General features: G+C 40.4%; 1 protein-coding gene across 1 annotated transcript; it reads left to right on the top strand.

Moving 5' to 3' along the window:
* Positions 1-294: 294 nt before the first annotated feature.
* On the top strand, positions 295-18,253 carry LOC139737747 (uncharacterized). Its single transcript, XM_071648423.1, has 10 exons — positions 295-412; positions 1,543-1,710; positions 2,785-3,129; positions 4,986-5,097; positions 7,030-8,484; positions 8,589-10,964; positions 11,702-11,729; positions 13,830-13,986; positions 15,118-15,280; positions 18,040-18,253. Exons 1-10 carry the CDS (start codon positions 361-363, stop codon positions 18,251-18,253), a joined length of 5,070 nt encoding a protein of 1,689 aa, XP_071504524.1. The 5' UTR covers positions 295-360.
* The last annotated feature ends 9,629 nt before the right edge of the window (positions 18,254-27,882 follow it).

Genomic DNA, 27,882 nt, shown 5'->3' with positions numbered 1-27,882 from the left:
TACACAGAAATAAGCAGTAGTAAAGGGGGCACACGTGTTGAAATATTTTGTATCATAACATATATATATATATATATATATAGAGAGAGAGAGAGAGAGAGAGAGAGAGGGAGAGAGACGTACTCGGAGGGAAAATCCAGGTTGACAGGGTATTCATCGTTCTTTGAGATTCACTCCTCTCGGAGTAAGTTCACTTTAAATATCAGAGTTCAGTCTTCTTTCGGGTCCATTTGCATCCTGTTTCTTATTCTTATTCAACTTTTATTTCGACTCACTTCATTTTATTATCGCTGTACAGATATCAATGAGTGTGGCAGCGATCCATGTCAGAACGGAGGAACGTGTCTGGATGAAGTCAGCATGTTCTCATGTACGTGTTTACCTGGATACAACGGGACGAACTGCCAGGCTGGTGAGTAAAGATTCGTAAATCAGTTCAATCGACTTTCAATATTCATATATATATATATACATATATATATATATATATATATATATATATATATATACATATCTATATATATATATATATATATATATATATACATATCTATATATATATATATATATATATATATATATATATATACATATACGTGACATACAGTGAGAGAGATAGATTGATTGAATCAACCGGGCAGTCAAAGTGTGAATGGAATAATCAATCATCATAGATATTGAATTAAAAGGGAAAAATAGAAAAGAACCAATTCGTAGCAAATCGCAGACTGGAAGGAAAAATATCCTATACAATTAATGACAACCTCTTAAGTAAACGCAACAACCCAATGTGTAAATCATGGATCTCTGATCCTAAAAACCGAAATGGGTACATGCGGATTGCCAAAAAGCTACAACAAAACTTTTTTTTTTTTAAAGCAGGGTGATTTTGGAGCAAATCCTGTCTATTTAACCTGTGCAAGGGTTTTTAGTTGTTGTTGCTCCGGGCAACGCAATTAAGACGAGGTGAAGAGGTATCCTCGATCCTCGTGATTATCAACCGATGGAGCGTGTGTCTAGTCTGCACTTCTAGATTCCGAGAATGTGGCGGGCCCTGACTGGTTGGGAATTCACCCTAAAGGCTGCAAAATTGTGCACAAAAAAGTCATAATGCAGGGCTCCGCACTAACCTTCTTTTTTTTTTTGGGGGGGGGGGGTGGCCCGATGGGGCCACCAAAATCATCAATTTCAAATTGTTGGTGGCCCGAGAGAAAAATTTGGTGGCCCGAAAAAAAAATACAAAACATTAACTCACTGCATGCATTTATGCATTTCCGGCGCAAAAAGTTATGAATTTTATTGACATACTTAAAAAAAAAAATATGCCCTTTTTTAAAATTTGGTGGCCCGACTTTCATTTTTGGTGGCCCCGGGCCACCGGGCCACCGTTAGTGTCGAGCCCTGGCATAATGCCTCTATGCGCTTAAAAAAAAATGAAAAAAATATACAAAAACATACAATTCCAATTACAGTGATGGTACCGAGTTTCATGTTTGCTTACAGTTGGTTTTTTTTTTTTTTCGTTATCTATTTACTTCAAAGTAACATCAGCCTTTAACTACAGCGAGGTTCTGCATAAGTCGATCCTTTTCTATGAAGCCCAGCGATCAGGGAAACTCCCCAATGACAACCGAATCCCCTATCGAGGCGATTCGGCTTTGGATGACATGGGGAATGACGGCGAGGATTTGACTGGAGGCTGGTATACCGGTACGAACCGTCTCAGCTTCATTTGGATTTCAAATCGATCTCATATGATTTCGTTTTGTTTTAGATTAATCGTATATCAGTTTTAACATAATGTTCATTTCAATCGTATATCACTGCCATTGCCATTCTCTTCGACTCTAGTCTGTTTTGATATATCACTTCAATTAGAACTTTATGTAATTTCCGTTTTCCTCTGTATAACCTCTTCTTTAGCGAATCTGACTGTCAGATTGAGAGGTAAAGTGATAGTTTGGACATGATATCCGTCGTTTTATTTGTTGTCTTTATCAGACCATATACATATACGTGTTATGTGTTTGTAAATCAATCACAATTATCATACTATAGTATTAATAAATACTTATATCTGCGTCTCAAGTGTTTATGTTTACAGGTTACAACTCCCTTACCTCTGAATATAAATAAACGTATCGTATAGTATACAGTTTGCATGAATGTTTATATATATATATATATATATATATAGAGAGAGAGAGAGAGAGAGAGAGAGAGATGTATGTTTATTATATTTGTAGCCCGCGTGTTGGTACCAGTATAGAAAAAAAGATGACGAATTATGGTAGTGATGCATTTTAGTCCAGCAGTGCTATTTATTAAGACCAAATTTTTGATGAATACATACGTCTTCCTCAAGGTCGACAGGACAATTATGAAAACAGACGAGATGACTCTATTCTCTAGGTAGTCATCGGAATGTTTATGGCAACGCGCGTGTGGTATCTAAGTAGAGGCATTGTGACGCTAACAAGACGCGCACAATGCCTTAGATACCACTTAGATACCACACGCGCGTTGCCATAAGCATCCCTATGACTACCACTTGTGTATTATTATAATAGAGAATAATTATAGAGTCATCTCGTTTATTTTCATAATTGTCAATTTGTCAACCCTGAGGAAGAAGTGTGTATTCGTCGATAATTTGGTCTAAATAAATAGCACTGTTGGACTGAAATGTCGTCATCTTTTCTATAATATATATATATATATATATATATACACACCGCTATATGCCTATGTGTAGGTATATGAATGTATGTATGTCCATGACAGATGGGGGTACCGTCAAATTCGGCTTTCCCATGGCATCGTCTGTCACGATACTGGCCTGGGGCATCATTGACTTTGAGACGGCGTACAGACAGGCCGGGGAGTACTACAATGCACTGGACAGTATCAAGTGGGCCACTGACTATTTCATCAAATGCCACGTCGGCCACAACGAGTTCTACGGGCAGGTGGGAGACATTGATGCGGACCACGCGTGGTGGGGCAGGCCCGAGGAACTCACGATGGCAAGACCCGCGTGGAAGATCACCACGTCAAACCCTGGCTCTGACCTCGCAGGAGAAACAGCGGCGGCTTTGGCGGCAGCATCGATTGTCTTCAGAGACAGCGGTGTGTGGGCGCAGGCTTGGTGTAGTTGTTAATTTTTATTATTTCACGAGCTACCATTTATCATTGAAGGGGATAGCTAGTAACTGATCAGTGGGAATCAGTGGGAATGCTGGGGATGATTGTTCCAATCCTTGTGGGATTCATGTAAGAGTACATTATATAAATTATCTATTGTTGTGTGAAAATTATTTGCGTCAGAATGGTCTGTTAGTAGCCATCCCCTTTGAAAAGAAAAAAAAAAACTTTTCTTGATCTATCTCTCCGATGTTATGTTCCAGATGAATAAGAGGTTTATCTCGTCCCACGAATGCAGAGAGAGAGGGAGAAAAAAAAAATCACCTTCAAAATGATTTTAAAAAAGTACGCTGGAATATCGACCAACAAAAAATGTTACACACTCTATGACGACGTCGATGTCAAGTGCCGATGTCCACACACCTCTGCACGACTGTATCTATATTTATCTTAATAAATGTTATTTGTGTTGATAATATAGATTGATATTGTAAGGTTTGCCTTTTTAAATCATTAACACAACATTGTTTCCTTGTAATCTTTTCGTTGTTTGCAAACGTATTAAATGGTTGCAGTAAGAAATGCGTTCTTCTCAAAAACATGAAAGTGATTATGATCAAAGAATATATCTAAAAGAGTGACAAAATCTTTACTGTTCATCAGTTTATGCCTGAAGAGCATCAGTAATGTGTGATATATGAGTATTGACCGATTCGGGTTCGTTGAGGGCGGCAGACAATTTGTGGCAGAGCGGGTTGATAGATAGAGTTGCAACACTGGGGTACAAAGGTCATGTCAAATAGTTCCCCCTGGTCGTCGATATCGACTAATTATTTCTACAGGGTTTTTACATAGGCGCGCAGTACCATACGGACCCAACGGCAGTGTGAGAGACATTGTTGCTTGCGACGGGAGTGTGACTTGTTGAGAAAAATGTTGTGTTTTTACGGCAATCATGTAAATTTGATGAAGTAGAGAAAGGGGTACTTACTGTCGAAGTCAAGGTAACGGATGCAAACAACCAGAAAGGATGAAATATTTTCAGAGTTGTTTTAACGCTCCTGGCTGATGTTGATGGGAGCACATCAAATTGTAAGGACGGAGTTATCATGTAGTCCCACTCCTTTACAATTGTTGTTGTAATTCAAAATCCCGGGCTGTGGGTCTTTACTGTTGTTATGACGACGAGGGGAAGCTATTAATTTTGCACTCTCGCGCAAAACCCATGCGGGGAGCGCGTAACCCTACTTTGCGCGAGCCACGGAGCAAATAACAATAAATGCATTGTTTGCGTCATAATAGGATACGCGGTTTTCTAAAGTCTTATCGACATCATACGACCAGGGGGAACTATTTTTAGGGATTGACCAATCAGCACGAACTTCCGGTGTCGCAACTCTATCTATCAACCCGCTCTGATTTGTGGCACTGGGCGCAAATTGCGGTGTCCCAGCCTACCCCCCCCCCCTCTCCCCCACCCCACGGGCAACATGTTTATCGTGCACTTGTAACAAAGGTTCGCGCACTAAGCAAGCATTCGCGCACTCAGTACGAGACGCCTATTGGTTAAAGCAACCATGCATCAGTTTTTCATTCCGTGCGCGTGCTAATGTAGGGAGAGGGGTGGGGGAGAGGGGGGGGGGGTCGGCTGGGACACCGCAGTAATGGCACTGCCCATGCCGATAATACACAAAGCGCGTCACAGAATCGGTCAATACGAGAGAGAACATACCAGTATGCAGTCATCACATTTAGCTTAACTTACCTGACTCAACAGATTTCAATGTCGTTCCAGATCATGACTGTCGACTTGTTTTATTTTACATAATTACTATTCCCAGATTTAAGCTACTCCAATACCCTGTTGTGGCATGCAAGGGAACTGTACAACTTCGCTTACAACTACAGAGGAATCTATTCAGAATCTATGTCAAATCAAACAACTTCTTACAGGTATCTTATTATCATTATGATGTATGGTTAACTTTTACGGAAACTAACGTGTCATTCTTATTTGCTGTAATTTTTTTTTTCTGGAGGCGCACACAGTTATCAATTATTGTACCATTGTATCACATGTATTTTTCTTTTCTTTTCTTTTCTTTCTTCTTCTTTTGTTACTGTTAACGTTAATTTTGTTAATGTTATTGTGTTTTCTAGTCTATTTGTATGAGTAGCAAAGTGCGCTTAGAAACGTCAGTATGAAGCGCCATATAAATGCAATTATTATTATTATTATTATTATTATTATTTGATTGATTTGATTTGATTGATTTGATTGATTTGATTGATTTGAGTTATTGATTCTTGTATTATTATTTTATGTAGCCGTTCTTATGTTTCGCTTTAATTATTCTAAGTATCAAAAATGTGTAAAATTAAAAGGATATACAAGGATAACATTAGTGCGCAGCGGTTTTTTTTTTGGGGGGGGGGAGGGGGGTTGTAGGCCGCACTGACTGCGAAACGTGTTTATCTGAATTTAATACTAAATCATCTAAAATGAAGAATTTAATGTATTAGAATAAAACGTCGTATGTGAAAATGAAACTTCAACATAGTTTTAATTTTCCTGAATAAGCTTCAAATATTTTGCAGATTACGTGTCCGTATAAAACGTGTTAATGTTATTGAAATTTAGAGCCACTTTATACTTTTAGAAATGGACTCTCACGTCGTGTTGTAGTTGTGATATCAAGTTCCCATATTATCATCATCGGATGCTAGGACGCTATAGGCGCCTAGGCTCCCAAACAAGCACAATAAAACAAACAGACGAAAAACAAATAAACGATCAAAAGCAAGCAATTCAACATCCAGCCACAGTCCATCATACGTCCAGTGAGCCTTTTTTTGTGGAAGATTTCGCTGCATAAACTTGCTCTCACGACTTCCTAAACATATTTTCCTATTCATTATTCAAAAGCATTATAGAGGAATGGTACAGTATTGGTGGAGGTTAAAATTGGGCTTTAACTTTTCTTCTTTTTTTGCGAGATACCAAGAAAACCCTTATGAATAGTACAGAGCATACCATTTTAAGAGGAATTCAAAGTTCATATATATGATGAAAAACGGGTCTGGAATAGCTGAAACATCCAAAAACAAAGTTAAACAAAATGATCGTAATAAAATGTGGATCCCACACTTTATTAGGATCACTCTGGCTGTTTTGGATATCTCAGCCATTTAAAAATCAATTTTCATCAAACAAACGTTGATATCCTCATGGAATTCATGCCATTTCATATTTAATGAGAGGTTTCTCACTATCTCATCCCCGGCGGCCCCCCCCCCAAAAAAAATAGATAAATAAAATAAATAAATAAAAAATAAAAAGTCTCAACCAAAACTATACGATCCCTGAAATTATACCTACCCCACAACTCAGGTCCTCGGGCTACTGGGATGAGCTTGCCACAGGAGCTTACCACAGGATATATTCTTGTACAAACTGCATTTTAGGTATTGTATAGTTTTGGTTGAGACCTAATTTCAGGTTTCTAACTTCTTTTTTTGTGAGATAATTGTAGTATATTATGTAATCAGGCTAGACTCGGACCAGACAGGGTGTCTGAGCTCTGTCGGCCAGAGGGCTTAATATCACATCACTCGTATATCGGAGGGATTAAAGAGACAGGTGTCCTCACATCATGGTGGACCACCATACTGGTAGTAGCAATGTACCGATGTATTTATGACCAGGCAGTCCAGTGTTTTGGTCAGTCTGTCTCGAGCGTTGGCTGAATGCAGCTCTTCCAATAAAGTCAATCTCTCTCTTAACTCCGAGTGTGTCGATCGTGTTCTATTTGATTGTGCTCATAGCAGGTCACTTCACTGGCGACGAGGATATTTTTCGAATGCACCTATACATGTAATGTATAGGATGGCTCTCATCGGGAAAATTGAGGAGTTTCTGGAGGGGAGAGAGGAATGGTCGCAGTACGTCGAACGGCTGGACCTCTATTTTAAAGCCAATGACATTACATCTGAGGGAAAAAAGCAGGCGACACTGCTCACAGTCATTGGGCCTTCGTCATACAAATTGCTACGGAACCTGGTGGCCCCAACCAAGCCCTCTGCCATGAAGTATGACGATCTCGTGGCAGCGATGAACGCACATCATTGCCCGATTCCAAGCGAAATAGTGCAAAGATGTAAATTCAACAGCCGGTTTCGCATGGATAATGAAACGATAGCGGGCTACATGGCATCACTTCGTTCTCTAGCAGAGTTTTGCAATTTCGGGACGTCGCTTGATGTAATGCTACGTGATCGCCTGGTTTGCGGCGTGCGGGATGACCGCATCCAACGTCGGCTTCTTGCGGAGAAGAGCTTAAATCTCGGGAAGGCGGTGGAAATCGCCACCAGCATCGAAATGGCTGCCAATAATGTTCGGGACCTCCAGACGGCGCAAGCTCCAAGGGAGGAAGTACACCAAATGGCTTCCTCGCCTCAGCCGAAACAAGCCAGGGCCAGAACGTGCTTCCGGTGTGGAAAGGGCGGACACACATCTGACAAGTGCAGGTTCAAGGACAGCAATTGCCATCATTGCCAAAAAAGGGGACACATTAGCAGCGTGTGTCTAAGCAAAAGACGCGGAATACCGCCCAAGAGCAGTGGCCAGGTGAAAGCGTTAAAAGCGGACGACGATGACGCCGGCACGGAATCGGCGGACGAGAGTTCAGCTCCACCACCAGCGGAGTACGGCAATCTCAGGCTGTATCGAGTGGACGGCAAGTCAAATGTGCCCCCACTGAAAGTAAAAGTCAATATCGACAGCCAAGAGGTCGGAATGGAAATCGACACCGGTGCATCTATTTCGCTCATGTCGGAGACGACATTCCGGACATATTGGCCTAAACGACGACTAAGCCCAACAACTATGAAGCTGCGGACTTATACCAACCACGAATTGGAAGTCGTGGGCATGGTCGAGGTGCACGTCGCTCACAATGGCCAGGTGAAAACGCTCCCGCTCATCGTGGTCAAAGAAGATGGTCCCAGCCTCCTTGGTAGAAGTTGGCTGCATGAGCTGAGGCTGGATTGGGCAAGTGTGCATAACATGAACGCCGCAGCCACAACCGACGTCAACGACATCCTGCAACGTCACGACGCGGTATTTCGTGAGGAATTGGGCAAGTTCACAAGTCTGCAAGCCACGCTTCACGTGAACAAGGATGCAGCGCCCCGCTTTTGCAAAGCACGGGTGGTGCCGTATGCGATGCGGGACCTGGTGGAGAAGGAGTTGGAGAAATTGCAGCACGATGGGGTAATCGAACCAGTCCAGTTTTCGGAATGGGCGGCACCCATAGTGCCCGTGATGAAAGCTGATAAGCAGTCAGTTCGTATCTGTGGTGACTTTAAAATGACAGTCAATCGCGTAGCGAAATTAGACAAGTACCCACTCCCGAGAATTGAGGACCTGTTCGCATCACTTGCAGGGGGCAAAAGTTCTCGAAGCTGGATTTGTCCCAAGCGTATCAGCAGATCGAGCTCGACGATGACTCACGCCAGTACGTAGTGATCAACACACATAAGGGGCTATATCGCTACAACAGGCTCCCGTTTGGGGTGTCGTCCGCCCCAGCCATATTTCAACGGGTAATGGAGAATTTGCTACGCGATATTCCCCACGTCACGGTATACCTCGATGACATCCTCATCACCGGGGTCAATGACCACGACCATCTTTCGACAATCGACATGGTGCTCGGGCGGCTGGAGGAGTCTGGGCTGCGCTTGAAGCGAAGCAAGTGCAAGTTCATGCAGCCGTCGGTTGAGTATTTGGGTCACACCATCGACGAGCAAGGCCTGCATCCGACTTCGGGTAAAGTTACAGCGATCACGAATGCCCCTGCACCCCGCAACGTCACTGAACTGCGAGCCTATCTGGGGCTGCTCACATACTACGGCAAATTTCTCCCGAATTTGTCGACCACGCTAGCACCTGTGTACGCCCTCCTCAAGAAAGGGACACCGTGGAAATGGAGCTCAGCTCAGCAAACGGCATTCGACTCGTCCAAGAAGCTGCTGTTATCATCACAAGTTTTGGTACATTATGATCCAAGCCGAGAGCTGGTCGTGTCCTGTGATGCCTCGCAATACGGCATCGGCGCGGTGATCGCGCATCGCATGGAAGACGGGTCAGAAAAGCCGATTGCGTTCGCCTCGCGAACACTTGCGGAAGCCGAGAAGAAATATTCGCAAATCGAGAAGGAAGGTTTAGCTTGTGTGTTTGGGGTAACACGCTTCCATTCTTACCTGCATGGGCGCCACTTCACGCTCGTCACCGATCACAAGCCCCTCCTTGGCCTGTACAACGAGGACCGCCCTATCCCTGCTCAAGCATCAGCTCGCATTCAGCGTTGGGCCCTCACTCTCGCGAGCTATGAGTATACACTCCGTTTCAAACCGACAGGATTACACGCTAATGCCGATGCTCTCAGTCGTCTACCACTCGCCGATGTGCCGCCCACGGTGCCGTTGCCGGCGGAAACAGTGCTCCTCCTCGACACGCTTGAATCATCGCCCATCACTACAGCCGACATTCGGAAGTGGACGCGCCGTGACCCGGTCTTGTCTCGCGTGTTAACCTACGTAGAGCGCGGTTGGCCTGAGCAGCGAGAGGAAGTCGATGTCGACATGAAGCCGTATCATGTGCGCCGCGATGAGCTATCAATGCTAGATGAGTGTGTGCTCTGGGGAAATCGTGTGATCGTTCCTAGGCAGGGAAGGAAGCAAGTGTTGGAGACGCTCCACGCGGGACATCCAGGCGTGTCTCGGATGAAAAGTTTCGCGAGAGCGTTTGTGTGGTGGCCAAAAATGGATCACGACATCGAAAGTACATCGAAATCGTGTAGCAATTGCCAGGAAAATCAGCCAATGCCGGCACCCACACCGCTTCATCCATGGCAGTGGCCAAATCGTCCATGGTCACGCCTGCACATTGACCACGCTGGGCCGTTCATGGGGAAATATTTCCTCATCGTAGTCGATGCGTACTCCAAATGGCTTGAAGTGATCCCAGTTGGTTCGACGACGACAGCGTCGACAATCGCGAAGTTACGGCTACTTTTCGCAACGCACGGATTGCCAGATAAAGTAGTCTCCGACAATGGTCCCGCCTTCGCTAGCGCGGAGTTCAGCGTCTTCTTGAAGAAAAATGGAATCGCACACGCGAAGTCGGCCCCATATCACCCAGCGTCTAACGGCCTAGCAGAACGTGCCGTTCGCACATTCAAAGACGCGATGAAGCGCACGGGAGATAGTTCGTTGGAAACAAATATCGCGAGATTTCTTCTGCAATATCGCACAACTCCACACTCGACGACAGGAATCTCGCCCGCTGAAATGCTAATGGGTCGTCGGTTGACGACCGCACTCGATCGTTTGAGACCCGATATCGCGTCACGCGTGCATGATCGTCAGGAAAAGCAAAAGCTAATGCATGACAGCAGCTCGAAGTCGCGTACCTTTGCTGTGGGAGACAAAGTGTATGCCAAAAACTTCACCTCGAAATCTCCCAAGTGGTGGAGTGGAGAAATCGTTTCGCAGAATGGGCCGGTTTCATTTGAAGTCGCTATCGCCGACAACAGCGGTCGGGCAATTAAACGTCACGCGGACCACATTCGCAAGCGTTACAATTCTACGATATCGCCCTCGAGTGGCGGTACATCTCGACTGACGAATACCGCACGCGACATCACCAGCGATGAAGGACTAGATATCCAAGGAAGTGTAGACGCGACCGCGACGACCGACCCACCAGCGGAGCTACCACCCCCGGTCATGTCGCAGAACGACAGCGAGCTCCAACGGCAAGACCAATTAGCGCCGAACCGTAAAACCTACCCGATCAGGCAGCGGAATCCACCTGACCGATATGGATTTCCATAATGCCGACAAACTTGGTAGATGACACTGTGTTATATCAGTTGAGTTGTTGTTGTTTTTTCTTTCCTTATGTGTTTTTTGTTGTCTGTATCCCTACACAGAAACGAAGAGTAATATCTAGGCATGCCTTCATTTATACTGTAAAAGTTCGGGGTAGTATAATCCCAAATGCAGCGAGTATGTTGAAAAAATTTACTTGAAAATCGACATTTCATGTCAAGTTCATGTTTGTTTTAACTTATTCGTCCATAGTCAGGAACATTGAAACATTAGAACAATGCCTTCAACCGCACCCCTTCGTTCTGGAATTCTGGGCGAGTTTATTGTCAAGATGTACTTAATTGGCAACTACATTTTTGTACACAGTTTGGGGTTTTAGTTTCGTTGTGTGTATACATGTCGTGAGTGTGATGGTTTGGAAGTTATATTCTCTCCCTCATCATCTCTTCAGATGCTATGATTATTATCATTATTATTTGGTATGTTTCGTTCATTCACACAATTGTTAGGTGATGCTATCCTTATTTGGTTTGTTTGGGCAAATGTCTGACAATTTTGTTTTGTTTTGACTTTCTTCCGTATATTAATTTTGGCATTGTTAATTCCAGGTCAGTTTAAAAGGGTGACCATATTTTGCATAATACATGTATTTTAATTCCAGGGGTATGCTGACCAAACTTTCTGTGTTTGTGAGGGTCACAATGGTCACCATCATTTGACGATAGAGTATAGCTTAAGTGAACATGTGTCTCAAAGGACGCTAACTCCATTGTACAATATGTAAATGTTAGTAACAAGCGTAGTCAAATGCTTGTTTATTTCCTGTGTTGTCATGCTCTTATTCACAACAACGACAATAAGGCCGCTTACACCCTATAAGCGAATAGTCCGTGCATGGCTGCTCATGTAGAATGTTGTCCTAGGAAACTTTGTTCATGTACTATCTGTTAATATGTTCTGAATGTTTCTTTTGTTTATTTTTGTTTTGTTTCATGTTTGTAATGTCTAGGATATGTACCCCATATTCTTTACCTGGTCGAATGATAAGTAATACCTATATAATGATAATATTTTGTGAGTTTTTTTGTGTGTGTTTTTCATTTAGTACTTTATTCAGGTTATTTGGCTATGTGAATGCAGTGTTAATGATATAACTGTTGAAGACTGACGTTTTCCAAGTTTTGCTAGCTCCTAGAAACTCGTTCTATTTTGATGCAGTTGCAAGTTTGTAATCTAAGGGGGGAGGAATGTAGTATATTATGTAATCAGGCTAGACTCGGACCAGACAGGGTGTCTGAGCTCTGTCGGCCAGAGGGCTTAATATCACATCACTCGTATATCGGAGGGATTAAAGAGACAGGTGTCCTCACATCATGGTGGACCACCATACTGGTAGTAGCAATGTACCGATGTATTTATGACCAGGCAGTCCAGTGTTTTGGTCAGTCTGTCTCGAGCGTTGGCTGAATGCAGCTCTTCCAATAAAGTCAATCTCTCTCTTAACTCCGAGTGTGTCGATCGTGTTCTATTTGATTGTGCTCATAGCAGGTCACTTCAATAATGAGAAACCTCATATGAAGTATGAAAGAGCGTGTAATTTCATGAAGAACTCAACGTTAATTTGATGAAAATTGGTTTTGAAATGGCTGAGATATCCAAAACAGAGCGATTCTAATAAAGTTTGGGACCCACCTTTTTTTAACGATCGCTTCGTTCTATTTTGGGTTCGGATGTTTCAGTCATTCCAAACCATATTTTCATCAAAGAAAACTTTGAATTCCTCTTACAATGGTATGCTCTATACATAAAAGTGTTTTCTTGGTATCTCGCAAAAAGTTACAAGCCCATTTCTCATCTCCACCAATGCTGTACCATCCCTTATCCCGCGGCGATCTCACTCAGTTTTATAATATTATGGCGTACAAGGCTCGTACACTTCCTCTGAAAGTAACTTCGAAGAGCCAAAGTTTATGAAATCCATAATCACTCTTCTGGACTTTTCGCATGCTTTTCCTGCATTCGAGCACCTCTCCTAAATCGGGAACAGTGTTCAATGTTCATAGCACCCCCCCCCCCCCTCCTCTCCTTTACTTTCGGGTAAGTATTCAATTCAACCCCATTCTGAAGCTGTCATTACAATGAATGGAGAGGCTTTAGTATGTGTATGTTTGTGTGTGTGTGTGTGTGTGTGCGTGCGTGTGCGTGTGTTTGTTCAAGTGGGATCTCGAAAATCATAAAGAGCCAAAAAGGGGCATTGATTCTTAATTGTTCAATTTTTCTCAGACTTTCAAGATATCCTATGACCCCCTACTTACATTTTCACGAGTCCGAAGAAAAATGGAGAAAAAAATACTCCAAACAGTTAAAAGAAAAAAAGATTTGTATACGTAACATACTGTTTTCAGACGGGAACTGTGCATTTTATGATGTTACGACATTCGAGCGATAGAAAGAAATAATAATTATGGAAATGTTTTGTACGAATTCCTTAACAAGAAATTAAACACTCAACAACATGATATAGAATTAGGAAACATGCCAAAATGTTTCCTAGCTAAGTCTTCGTGTCAACTGCCTGTTTCACTTTAGATGGGAAGAATATCCGTGCTCTTCTGTGGAAAGAGTTGCATTGCATGGATAACGAAAGTTGGTTTATCTGTACAGAGACATGATCAGCACATAATAGTCATAGGTATTCCTTATACTTCGGGGATTTCAAAACATTATTTTTTTTTTCTTTTTGCTTATCCTGCTTGTCTCAAACGTGGGCGACATCTTTGCCGTGTCAGATGCTAATGTACCGGATGAGAAGTGAGGTGAACGACGGTGAGCCGTACAAATCGGCGATCAAGGCCTACCTCGACAACTGGTTGCCGGGTGGAGGAATCTCTTACACACCCAAGGGTTTGGCCTGGCGCTGGGAGTGGGGACCGCTACGATACGCCGGTGCGTCCATATAAACGTCTCTTTCTCATACCGCTTTGTCGTCCTGCATGCCAATATTTATGTATAAATATATTAATAATCAGCTCCCTGAATTGTTTAAAGATATGTATATTTTATATAATCATAGTATTCATTCATATCCTAGACGTCATGCAACAGATTATCATTTGGAAAATTATAAACTCATTATAGCTCAAAATTCCATAAGATATCATGGTCCAGATGTATGGAACTCATTAAATGATGACCTTAAACGCAGTTCTTCTTTACAATGTTTGAAATCATCCTATAAAAACGTTCTTCTCGCAATGTACTACTCGAATTAGAAATTACGCTTTTGTTATAGTTCCCAACTCCTAAACCGTGTATCACATCGCTTTTCTTCTCTTCTCTCTTTCCTCTACTCTTCTTATTCGGGTACCTTATTCTCTGATTTTGGTTTGTTTCGTTTTAATTCTTTTCTCGTCCTTATACAATCCACCTTGTGTTGTCCTTTTCGGTCAAATGACATATAAAATACTTAAAGATTTACATTATTTGTTCTACGTGTGTATAATTGTTCCGTTCCTTCCTTTAGTTAAATAAAAACATTGTTACAAGGCATATTATATTCAGAGACCGTTGTCCAAGTCAAGCTTTTTGCTTATTGATAACCGTCTCCTCCACCTGTACACTTAAAGATCTGAAATTATGTTTATGTATTATTTCACATGATTATATATTTGTAATGCGAAATTTTGTTTATTGTTATTTTCATGACTTGTGAATAATATGTTCGATATTCCTATACTTATTTTCTGTTATGTACAAGTGGAAAAATAAAACTTACTGAAACTGGAATCATGATATTATGGTGTTGATGATTATAACAGTAAGCGTATAGTGATAATAATAATAATAGTTATAATAATAATAATAATAATAGTAATGATGATGATAATAATAATAGTAATGATAATAATAATGATAATAATAATGATAATAATAATGATGATAATAATAACAAAATCATAACAATAAAAATAATAACACTGAAAATAATCATAATGGTAATAAAATTAATTAGTGGAATCAGCAATACTCGTACTCGTGATAAACATTGTTTTTTTTTTCATGTAATGGTGACTTCAGCGAACACTGCATTCCTCGCTGGACTGGCATGCAAATACAATTTTGAAGCCAAGTACTGCAACTTCGCCCGCGACCAGATCCAGTACATGCTCGGCTCTAGTGGAAGAAGCTTCGTGGTGGGATTCGGCAACAACCCGCCAACTCAACCGACTCACCGTTCAAGGTAACTGATAGTGATAAATAAGATGCAGATTGGATAAGTTGTATAGATGCTGTTTCAGTAATGGCAGTGATATTAAGATATTGATCATATCATTTAATAGTACTTCTACTTACAGATAATTATGATATTGCACTATACATAAGTAAATGTATAAAGTTACATTATGTCTTAGATTGTAAACGTTATTCATGAATATGCATGTATCCTCGACTAATTGTGACCCTGCACCTCAAAACAAACAAAAAGTCGCTGGACAGGATTTTTTAGTGAAACCATATTCTCAAAGAACAGACTTTAAGCTTTAAAATGATGTATAACTCAAATCAAATGGACTCTCCTAACATATCTTAATATTGGAAATAAAGCACAATCTCAGGAAAAGTGTGAACTGAGAAAAGAGGCTGTGAAGTACAGTGTCTATTCAAGCGCTTAATCTTTACCAAACCGTGCTGGCTGTGCGATGAATGGGACAAAAAACAGGAAGTAAACCACCAGAGTAACAACAATGAAGGGATTATCAGCTTAAACTGAAATTTAGCATGCCTCATTAACTCATTCTGTCCATAATTAATGCAAACTTTCAAAGCAGTAGCACTATCCTTTCAAAAGTTATTAGAGTTGAAAGTGAAGAGTGTGGACAAGGTTTTTCAGAAATGAAAAAGGGATTCTAAAGACACACCTAATCACACTATTCTACCAAAAATGTTCGAGATAAACTGCTAAAAAAACACACTTTCCTGCCCGTTTTGTGATACCAAATTTTAGCATAATGTAAAAGAAGACTCGCTCTTTCAGAAAATATGAAAAAGTCAAGTTCGGCTAGGTTGACCCATTTCACTTATTTTCAGTCCTCACGCAAAATCAGTGTGTGCGACTTTATGTTCATTTTGAGGTGCACGGTCACAATTGTGAAATATCTCTGTATCATTAGAACATTGTATATGAATATGTTTTCGCACGTGAAAATCTTCTATCTACCTGATTATTCAAGTAACATCCTTCATTTGTATGGGTAAATTAGGTAGGCCTATATACATGCATATTGTAGGTCTACTTAATGTTTCATGTATTTCGTATGCTGGTAAAAGACGTAGTATACAGTAGTAAATAGCATTGGAGTACTTTCATTCTCGTTCAATGTTAACATTCAGCATTTCATTCTACGTAAAAAAATGTAGCACCTGCTTACCTTACCGACAAGGGACTACATCGTACCACTTTAATTGGAAGAAGATAACAAGAAATATGAAATACAGCGTGATAAATTTAGCAAAATTATTAAAAAGAATATTGAAAACTAGTTTCACTTGCAAGCAAGGTTATATCTAGGTTGATTACTTCAAAGCATGGTATATTATGAAACACTCTACGAAAGAAATGGTCTTGAGAGAAAAGAAAAATCATACAGCTTTAATAGCCTAGTGCGCATAAACAACTGCACACATCAAAAAACGAAGTTCCACACACATAGACATACCCGAAAAAGGGAAAAGATCACAAAAGAAAAAAGAAGAGTAAAGGAAGGTGAAGACGGGGGGGGGGGGGGAGGGGGGAGGGGGGAGGGGGGAGGGGGGGGGGGGGAGAGGGGGAGAAGCCCTCCAGGGAGATTTAGGCAGGTCCGAATCAACCCTTCTGTCTACTTATTTGGCAGCATTCATGATATACTGCTATATAGAGATAGAGGTGACGTGTAAACGGCGAATGATTCAATAAATCCTTTAAAAATAAAAAAGTGTCTGTCGATATGGGTCTAATGTTTGATTCAGTGTATCAGGGTACTCCCGCAGATTCAAGGCAAGGATTACTTACCATGGTTCTAATCCTGATACTGGCAGGGCTTTAGGTGTAAGAATATATTGACCTAGCCATATTGACTTTGTAATAAAATGATAACGGATATTCAGCTAGGAAGCATATAGAATATTGCAAACATCGAACATTGTGGTCAACCTATGAAAGTTGGAATCTGAGAATGAATACTAAAGAGATATGATGAAAAATACGTAAAACAAGGATGTTTGACGGTAGATCCCAATATCAAAATCGAGTGTAAAGTTTAAGATGAGGGACACGGGTACAAGAAAAGGACCAGAATATTAAAAAAAAAAAAATACTCGAGGATGTAGAAAATTCTTCTCAATTGCAGATTTTGAGATCGGATAGTAGACCACATGCTGTAAGCGGATAAACAGTTGAAATTATTGTATTGCTGACAGTATAACATGATTACACAACTTAGACATATTTGTGTCCCCAGAAGAGACTGGGGAAATATTGGAAGACAAAGCATACACCAACGATTTAAGAATGATCTAACAGCCAGTTGCAACGAAGTGAGCGTAAGAATATTAGTTTTTACCGAGCCCCGATGTCTTTAGAGAGGGAAGAATAACAGTCGGCTGGTAGGGAAATTTGCACGCGCAAAGAGCTACTAGGCTCAAGTGCGATTACCATGACAACACCGTACCGCGGGATGGAAAAATGTTCTGAAAAGTTTTAAAAGAATTTCAGTGATCTTTCGTGAAGTAATAATGTAGCAAATAATTTCTTATAATTTGCATTCAAAGGATGATAACGATAACAAAACAAACTGCAAGTAATGCGGGGTGATCATTCCAGTATTTTCATTGATACACATACGCACACAATTTTCATATCAAGACACTCACGCAATAATTAACGCATGCATGCGTAATTGAAAGTCCGTTACCCAATTATTATGTCTCTAATAGTTCCCGCTCTATGATTGATTGTACCAGTTCATGCCCGGACCTCCCGGCTTCATGCGGTTGGGGGGAGTTCCATGCCGATGGTCCAAACCCGCAGACCCTGTATGGCGCCCTCGTCGGCGGTCCGGATCCGTGGGACAACTACGTCGATGATCGAGCTGCCTACGAACACAACAACGTCGCCTGCGATTACAATGCCGGTTTCCAGTCTGCGTTAGCGGCATTGAAGGAACTCGGCCTTTAAAGCGCTGGTAGCGCCATGTTGACTCTAAAAATAGTTGGAATCAATTGTGTTCAATGTTTGGTGTTCCACAAAGTAACTTTATGTTGAATTTTTGACGCAGATTTACATACACAACACACAAACACACACACACACACATTCAATATAGAGAAGCACAGGTCAGTGCAGGTAGTTACAGAGGTTTATTCAAGTCATACAGTAGCAAGGACTGCGGAGCATCTTTTATTTATTTTTTTTTTTGTACAAGTGCGTGAGTGGGGAGGGGGTCAAGGTTTTTCGATTGTTTCCCTTTTTTGACGAGTCAAAAGCCCAAAGCCCCCTATCCTCCCCCTCCCCCTCCCCCCACCCCCCCCCCCCCCCGGCTCCGCGGCCCCTGTGTAGGCAAGGTATAGCTTGTATGCTCAGCTCAATCCAAAACATCTCGACGTAGGCCTACATAGGCTTTCCTGGCTTCATAGAATTGTGCTAACAAAGAAACTTTGTGCTCATGGAGCAGAAATGAGCAAGCAAGTTCGTAATTAGCTCGTGTGTACATTCGGGGAAAAAAAATGACATTTCTTGTTTTTCTCAGTTGGTCAGACACTTCACGCATTGCCAAAGCGACAATGCATAACCTTATCTGACGTAAAGATTTAGGCAAAAATGTTGTGAGGTTTTTAAATATAAAGGCTTTTGTTGTTAATGTGTTTCTCCTCATTTGGATTAACGAACCTTATTTCATGTTCCAATTAACAAATATTTCGTTTAACCTTCGGAGATTCTTGTCATTTACCGAATTGAAAAGCTTCATAATAACAAACCTTTATTAATTATCCGATCGAAATACCATATGAGTATACTAACGAGCCTACGAAATAACGCGTTATAAAGTGTTTGTTTTACTGAACCGTATTCTATGATATTGAATTAAGTCACAAACACCAATTTAAGTTACCTGGACTTTGTGTCTGTCGTTATTACTAAACCTCGGAGTAAAATACCTTGTATCATGTCTGATCAATATAATGGCACAAGTTCTCCTCGGTAATAGTGTGTAACACAAGGATCAAACGCAGATGAATTTCTGCTTAAAGGGACTGAAATGTGAAGCGTTTGCCCTCCGCAGCTTAACTTCATCGATAACAGAAGACAATTCTTTTGTTTTTTTCTTAGTCAATTCTTTGTCATATTCAGCTGTCACTGTCTTTGCTGTTAGCAAATATTGCATTGTATACTTTAGATAACAAATTTGGGATCTTAATTTTTACTTCGTGATTACGTTTTTGGTAACTAGATGTACATTCATTGTCAAGGACGTGCACTATATTGCGAATACATGTCAGCGTTACATTTTTGAAATCAGTCAACTCTCAATGCGATCTTGCTTCATGTGTCTTTTAATACGGACTTGGGTTAATAGCTGATCTTCAGTGAAGACATCTAGACTTATGATAGAACATGTTGTGGAAACATCGTCCAATTCATTTGTGTGATGGTACTGAAACCAATGTGTGTGGAAAATAGCTTTTTTCCCCATTTTCGGAGGTTACCGATGGCCTGCTTACAACCGACACGACATGACATTTCATTTGATTCTTTTAACGTGATGTGAAAATTTACAAAATGGTAGTCGTTATTGCCGAGTTACTGTAACTGATGTGCTTGATGGAACGTACTAGCGACGTGGCGTTATGTTTTATCAGATGGACGTCCTTCTATACGAGAGACGGAAAAAGTGTTTTCTTTAATTCCTCAGCATGAAAAGAGAAACAAGCTTTTACAATTTATTGAGAATTGGTAATAGTTATTAAAGATTTTGCAGAGGAGTTTTTTTCTCGACATGAAATCACTGTTTGTTGTGAATAGAATGTGTTTCCAACTTCACAGAACTGCATTGTTCAATATCTTGTTTGTTCCGAACGTCCGTGAGCTATATGCGAACCTCCGTGATGAAAACTATGCTATGTTTGTTTGGTTATAGAGACTGCATAGATCAGATACATCTTTAAAAAAACATCTTATTACTTGGGAGTAACGATTAAAGTGTGGGATAGTGAAATAAGGGGTCGAAATATTGAGTTTCTGAAAAATGCGCGTAATTTGGAGAAAGTGTTTAGCGAAAGAGTAATATTTCAACAGAAATAACACATTTGGTCAAATCTTCAGTCGTCTACCATTACGTATAGGTTGAGAGGACAAGCTCAATGTTCTACCAACACATACTTAACACATATCCCTTAAGATATTTCATTACCATTCTGAACTGAGTCAGATCGTTACAAACTATGTTAAATGGTCAGACCGGGTATTCAAATGTATGTGCAGTATAGTATTCCTCACGGACGTTCACTGCACTGTACATGCTAAGCTTCCGCGGTGAATAAAAACTTGTTCCTCTGGGAAGGTGCTGGTATAATTGGGTTTATGCTAAAGCTTGATTTATACTCTTTCAGGTAAGATAAACGATTTTGAGTAATTTCTACTTTTTAAATTTGGTGCTGTTTTGACTCAATTGTACATCGTTCAAAATTTTGACCTATATATATATATATATATATATATATATATATATATATATATGGTGGGGCTATATATACACTGAATGTATTGAAAACTTTGAGCAAAGAAAGTTGGTCTTCATCGGGATTCGAACCCGAGACCTCAGGATTACTAGAACGGGGTGCTCTACCAACTGAACTATAGAAAGCCCTAGTTCGGTGTTCGTCCCATAACCCTTAATTCTCTTTGCTCGTGTGGTAAGAAGCTATTGTGCCCCCTACCAGATTTTCATTTGCCACTCCTTCGCCCTTTATCAGTTTTCAACTAAATTTGGTGACTTTCCCTAAAATCTTATTGCGAACATTTTGAAATATAATTGAGCTATATTTGATGTTGCTGGTTGCCATGGCAACCATAAACTGACAACCATGTCAGTCAAATTTTGCATCTTTTTTCTGTTCCCATTTTATTTAACAGCATTACAGTGGATGAAATGGGTGTTTCTTGGCTGAAATTTGTTGGAGGAGCAAAATTTGAAATAATTATGGTCCTGGAAAGTTTTTCTTATTATTTCTTTTGTTTTTATGTGACAAAGGCATAAAACAATAGATATAATAGAGATAATTGAAAACAATAATACTTTCGAAGGATTGCCCTTCTATTTTATGTTATTTTGATTCCCTCACCCAAGCTATGCCTCTAATATCATTAGTTTATCATATTTTCAATTTGCAACCTTGAAATTCCACTGTTATGCACATATGAAATGTCATAACTGTACATGTACCCATCCCAAACATTTTATCTCAGGTCTCATAATGTATTATTATGTTTACACGAATAGCGCCCCCATGAGGTGACCTTGAGAAATTTCAACCATAGCAAATAATAAGATTCTAGTTGCTTATCATTAGTGACAAATATGAAAATGATTGGTCTATAATAAGACATATGTAATGGGGATAAAGAAATTATGCAGAAAAATCATGTTTTTAGCATATTTCCTATGTATTTCTTTATATTTTGGAAAATAGTGCCCTCCATAGGCAACCTTGAGAAAATTCAAATGTACGGTCGTGTAGAGTATGAGTTCTTCTACCCATGTGCTAAATATGACGATGATACATCATATAATAAAAAAAGTTATAAAGGGGGAGGGGGCACAATGTGCCCCCCTTGGGCCTGCGAGGGGTCAAAATAGCTTGGGCTTGATAGGGTTAAGATGCTTGAAAATCTTATTTTCTTCGTAAATAGAACTGGAGCACTTGCCTTGGTATTTTTCCTGCTTTGTATGTCTGCCACAGAAAATAAAGCAATGAAATTTGATGCTGTTTTCAAATTAAACAGAAAGCGAATTTGAATTCTGACAGCATTAGCGGACAAGGAATTTGAAAGTACTTAAATATCGAATTGCACGCGCTTTCCAGAGACATGGTAAACGATGGCTTTGTCACAAATTGCACGCGCAAGTCGGATGATCAGATATCGTCACTGGGAGAGTTTCCAGAATGCTCTTTTTCACACAACTTCCGTCTTTCGTTTCCTTGTATGTTATCACTTTATTATAGGAAGTCAGGTAGAGGAATGGATTACAGGATGTTTGTTGCAGCGACCGGCATTTCTACCATTAAAGTGTGTGATGAAATGAAGCTAACCCTGCTATGATCATGCTTACATGCAAACTTAGACGAGGAATTAGTGAGGGTTGCTGTTATTGATATCGTTGTTTTGCTGAAACGCGAAACGTTTGTACTTCATGACTTTTCTTATTCATTCGTTCATTCATTCAGTCAGTCAGTCAGTCATCCATAAGATACGAAATAAACTACAACAATAACATTTCGTAGGTTAATTTTGGCGGCCACCTTGAATATCTCAGAAACTTCAAGGGTGCAAGAGTTGCATCATCCAGATTCGGAATCACCACCCTTGAAATACGGTAAAACTATCACTTGTTTCTAATTTCTCACCATCTAGAAGGAAATACGTGGGAATTTCAAGTTTTAATTGGCAGCCATTTAGGCCGCCATCTTGAATATCTCAAAACTCTCAAGGATGCAAGAGTTGCCTCATCCAGGTTTGGATTCAACACCCTCGAAATAGGGCAAAACCATCACTTGTTTTTAATATCTCACCATTTAGAAGGAAATACGTGGGAATTTCCGGTTTTAATTGGCAGCCATTTCGGCGGCCATCTTGAATATCTCAAAACCCTCAAGGATGCAAGAGTTGTATCATCCAGATTTGGATTCAACACTCTCGAAATAGGTTAAAACCGTCAATTGTTTTTAATTTCTCACCATTTAGAAAGAAACACATGGGAATATCCGGTTTTGGCGGCCATTTTGGCGGCTACGGCTTGAATATCTCAAAACTCTCGAGGATGCAAGAGTTGTATCATCCAGATTTGGATTCAGCACTCTCGAAATAGGTTGAAGCCGTCAATTGTTTTTAATTTCTCACCATTTAGAAAGAAACACATGGGAATATCCGGTTTTGGCGGCCATTTTGGCGGCTACGGCTTGAATATCTCAAAACTCTCGAGGATGCAAGAGTTGTATCATCCAGATTTGGATTCAGCACTCTCGAAATAGGTTGAAGCCGTCAATTGTTTTTAATTTCTCACCATTTAGAAAGAAACACATGGGAATATCCGGTTTTGGAGGCCATTTTGGCGGCCATCTTGAATATCTCAAAACTCTCGAGGATGCAAGAGTTGTATCATCCAGATTCGGATTCAGCACTCCCGAAATAGGGTAAAATCATCAAAAAACATTGGGTGGACGATAAAATAATGTTCAGCCTTTGGAACCCAGACTATTGCGTACGTTAACGTGACTGCTTACGCTTTGGCCGGGGTGTAGTAGGCGATTATGTCCCCCCTGGAGAAACACTCCAGGGGACCAAATCTCCGTGTCAGGTTTCAGGATTTAATGTCTTAAGATGTGATATCCTGATTTCAACCTGCGATATGGTCCTAGGTCTTTTCAACACTGACGGTTTTAACCTATTTCGAGAGTGTTGAATCTAAATCTGGATGATACAACTCTTGCATCCTTGAGGGTTTTGAGATATTCAAGATGGCGGCCTAAATGGCTGCCAATTAAAACTTGAAATTCCCACGTATTTCCTTCTAGATGGTGAGAAATTAGAAACAAGTGATAGTTTTACCGTATTTCAAGGGTGGTGATTCCGAATCTGGATGATGCAACTCTTGCACCCTTGAAGTTTCTGAGATATTCAAGGTGGCCGTCAAAATTAACCTACGAAATATGATTGTTGTAGTTTATTTCGTATCTTATGGATGACTGACTGACTGACTGAATGAATGAACGAATGAATAAGACAAGTCATGAAGGACAAACGTTTCGCGTTTCAGCAAAACAACGATATCAATAACAGCAACCCTCACTAATTCCTCGTCTAAGTTTGCATGTAAGCATGATCATAGCAGGGTTAGCTTCATTTCATCACACACTTTAATGGTAGAAATGCCGGTCGCTGCAACAAACATCCTGTAATATCCATTCCTCTACCTGACTTCCTATAAAGGAAACGAAAGACGGAAGTTGTGTGAAAAAGAGCATTCTGGAAACTCTCCCAGTGACGATATCTGATCATCCGACTTGCGCGTGCAATTTGTGACAAAGCCATCATTTACCATGTCTCTGGGTAGCGCGTGCAATTCGATATTTAAGTACTTTCATATTCCTTGTCCGCTAATGCTGTCAGAATTCAAATTCGCTTTCTGTTTAATTTGAAAACAGCATCAAATTTCATTGCTTTATTTTCTATGGCAGACATGCAAAGCAAGAAAAATACCAAGGCAAGTGCTCCAGTTTTATTTACGAAGAAAATAAGATTTCAAGCATCTTAACCCTATTAAGCCCAAGCTATTTTGACCCCTCGCAGGCCCAAGGGGGGCACATTGTGCCTCCACCCCTTTATAACTTTTTTTTTTCATTGTTTGATGTATCATCGTCATATTTGGCACATGGGTAGAGTAACTCATACTCTACACGACCGTATATTTGAATTTTCTCATGGTCACCCATGGAGGGCGCTATTTTCCAAAATATAAAGAGATACATAGGAAATATGCCAAAAACATGATTTTTCGGCATAATTTCTTTATCCCCATAATATATGTCTTATTATAGACCAATCACTTTCATATTTGTCACTTATGATAAGCAACTAGAATCTTACTATTTGCTATGGTTGAAATTTCTCAAGGTCACCACACACAGTAACTCTGACAGCAGCGATAGCGCCAGTGGCCGATGTGTACTGCGACAGTACAGGACACTGGGTCGAAATTTAATCATTTTAAATCTACATTTCAAGTGGTGTCTGTTTGGTACCATGACCGTATCTATTAATAGTTGAGTGGAAGTTCTGATGTGATTTGGATAACAAAATTACTCTTTGCAACTGATTGACAAATTGCCCTACATCGACGTAAATAAGCACTGACTTGATCAGTGTTTTAGTAGTAGCCATGATAAAAAATCATGGGCGTACATACTCGAGCAGGATTCGAACCTACGACCTCCTGATCACCGGACAGGCGTCATCTCCACTAGACCACCGAGCTTTCGCCCGAAAGCAAGTGTTGGTTCTAATCCTTATAGCATGCAGCGGGTACTGCTTTTGTTATTCAAATTCATGAATTTCTTGCGTCGAGATGTATTCATTGCAACTGATTGACAAATTGCCCTACATCGACGTAAATAAGCACTGACTTGATCAGTGTTTTAGTAGTAGCCATGATAAAAAATCATGGGCGTACATACTCGAGCAGGATTCGAACCTACGACCTCCTGATCACCGGACAGGCGTCATCTCCACTAGACCACCGAGCTTTCGCCCGAAAGCAAGTGTTGGTTCTAATCCTTATAGCATGCAGCGGGTACTGCTTTTGTTATTCAAATTCATGAATTTCTTGCGTCGAGATGTTCATGAATTTGAATAACAAAAGCAGTACCCGCTGCATGCTATAAGGATTAGAACCAACACTTGCTTTCGGGCGAAAGCTCGGTGGTCTAGTGGAGATGACGCCTGTCCGGTGATCAGGAGGTCGTAGGTTCGAATCCTGCTCGAGTATGTACGCCCATGATTTTTTATCATGGCTACTACTAAAACACTGATCAAGTCAGTGCTTATTTACGTCGATGTAGGGCAATTTGTCAATCAGTTGCAATGAAAACATCTCGACGCAAGAAATTCATGAATTTGAATAACAAAAGCAGTACCCGCTGCATGCTATAAGGATTAGAACCAACACTTGCTTTCGGGCGAAAGCTCGGTGGTCTAGTGGAGATGACGCCTGTCCGGTGATCAGGAGGTCGTAGGTTCGAATCCTGCTCGAGTATGTACGCCCATGATTTTTTATCATGGCTACTACTAAAACACTGATCAAGTCAGTGCTTATTTACGTCGATGTAGGGCAATTTGTCAATCAGTTGCAATGAAAACATCTCGACGCAAGAAATTCATGAATTTGAAAAATTACTCTTCATATCCGAATATTAGTGTTTGATTACAGACTTACGTGGTGACTAAGTCGCTGCGTTCTACATAACACTCAGTCCCACACATTCCTATTTTTGCTGGGCAAGAAAATCGTCCTATTATTGGTATGTACACGTTGTATCACTTGAGTATGTTTCTGTTTTTAGTGGTGCTTACACTGTGGTGGTGGTGGTGGTGGTGGGGGGGGGGGGAGGTTTCAAATTTAACCCCATCCCCATTACCATGCAACGTTTCACAAGTTCTACGTCTGCATTTTGAATGTCACCATGGGTACGACTTTCGTGAAATTCATTTTGGAAAAAATAATAATGATAATACACCTGCAGTCACTACGTGTATTCTGTATGGCGCACGTATTCAATTTTGGTGCAAAAGGCGCTTTGAAAAGGAAGGAAGAAAGAAAAATGTACACACATATTACCTAGGCCTACATGTACAAAACATGACAACAGGGAAGTAAATGACAAAAAAAAAAGGAAACATAATCCCTGACAAGATTTTTTTTTTAATATATATATCATGGATTGCAGTTATATGTAATCCTCAACACGTAATACGTCCCTAGTTTAGATTTGAATGTTCCTGTAGATGGAAGTTGGCGCAGTGGCATATGTTACAGTTTGCATGATCCTATGACCGAGAGAGAGAGAGAGAGCGATCCCCATCCATGTTAATTTCTTGGTATTAGAATGGACAGTGCATCTCACATGAAGAACGTATAGGCTTTGTCTCCGCTTCAATGTGTAATTGGGAATCGTACAGAGACTTGCAAGTATGCGGGGAAAGAGAGTGAACTGAATGATGTGCTAATAACAGAATCTTAAAAATGATTTTTTTTTCAACGTAAAGAACGGAAGATTGGTGATATGTAATCAAACTTTTTTGTGACAGGCGGGAGGAATAATTTTGGTATTGTTGAAGTTTTATAACATCTCCCTGTGGAGATTACATAGCAGCAAATTCGGAAAAAAATCCAAATGAGAAAATATAAAAAGGAAAAAAAAAAAGCATTAATTTTGCGGATTTAGAGAATATCTTTTTTTGAAACTTAAATTATGCAACTGCATGATATCTAATACTCCACTGAACTTGAATAATATGATTTGGAAAAGACATTTCCTGGACCCCTATAACACCTATAACAGACTGTTTTTGATGGAATGATGTAAAATTGCTAGCAATGTGAACATAAGGCGCTCTCGTGATAGTCGTTCTTACTTAGCATGTCATTTGAATCTAATAGTAAATAAGAAAAATTAAGCTTTACCATTAGTCAGCTTAAGGTCATTCTTCAAGACAGTTTTGCATTGGCGGATGACACGGTAAACGTAGTATAGGTTTTAAGACACAAAGAGTTTTATATCATCTGCATAACAACGATAACCACTACAATGTTAGCGAAATACACTTCACTGATTTATTGCGCACAAGTAAAAAGGATAGCGGGCTTCCAACAATGCCCTTTCCTGGCTTTGGTACATCAAACATTGCCAAACTTTAGCTTTATGACCAGGGGTAAAATAACAAATGTGATTCTGACGTACCACTGGGATTGTTCAGAGAAATGGGACTAATCAAGGACGGTTTCCTCGATACCCAAATATTTCAGCCTCTGA

Source organism: Diadema antillarum, unplaced genomic scaffold (genome assembly GCF_040938485.1).
Source record: "Diadema antillarum isolate AM-2024a unplaced genomic scaffold, OU_Dant_1.0 seq00000702_RagTag, whole genome shotgun sequence".
NCBI lineage: Eukaryota > Metazoa > Echinodermata > Echinoidea > Diadematoida > Diadematidae > Diadema > Diadema antillarum.
This window is presented reverse-complemented; position numbering and strand designations above follow the sequence as displayed.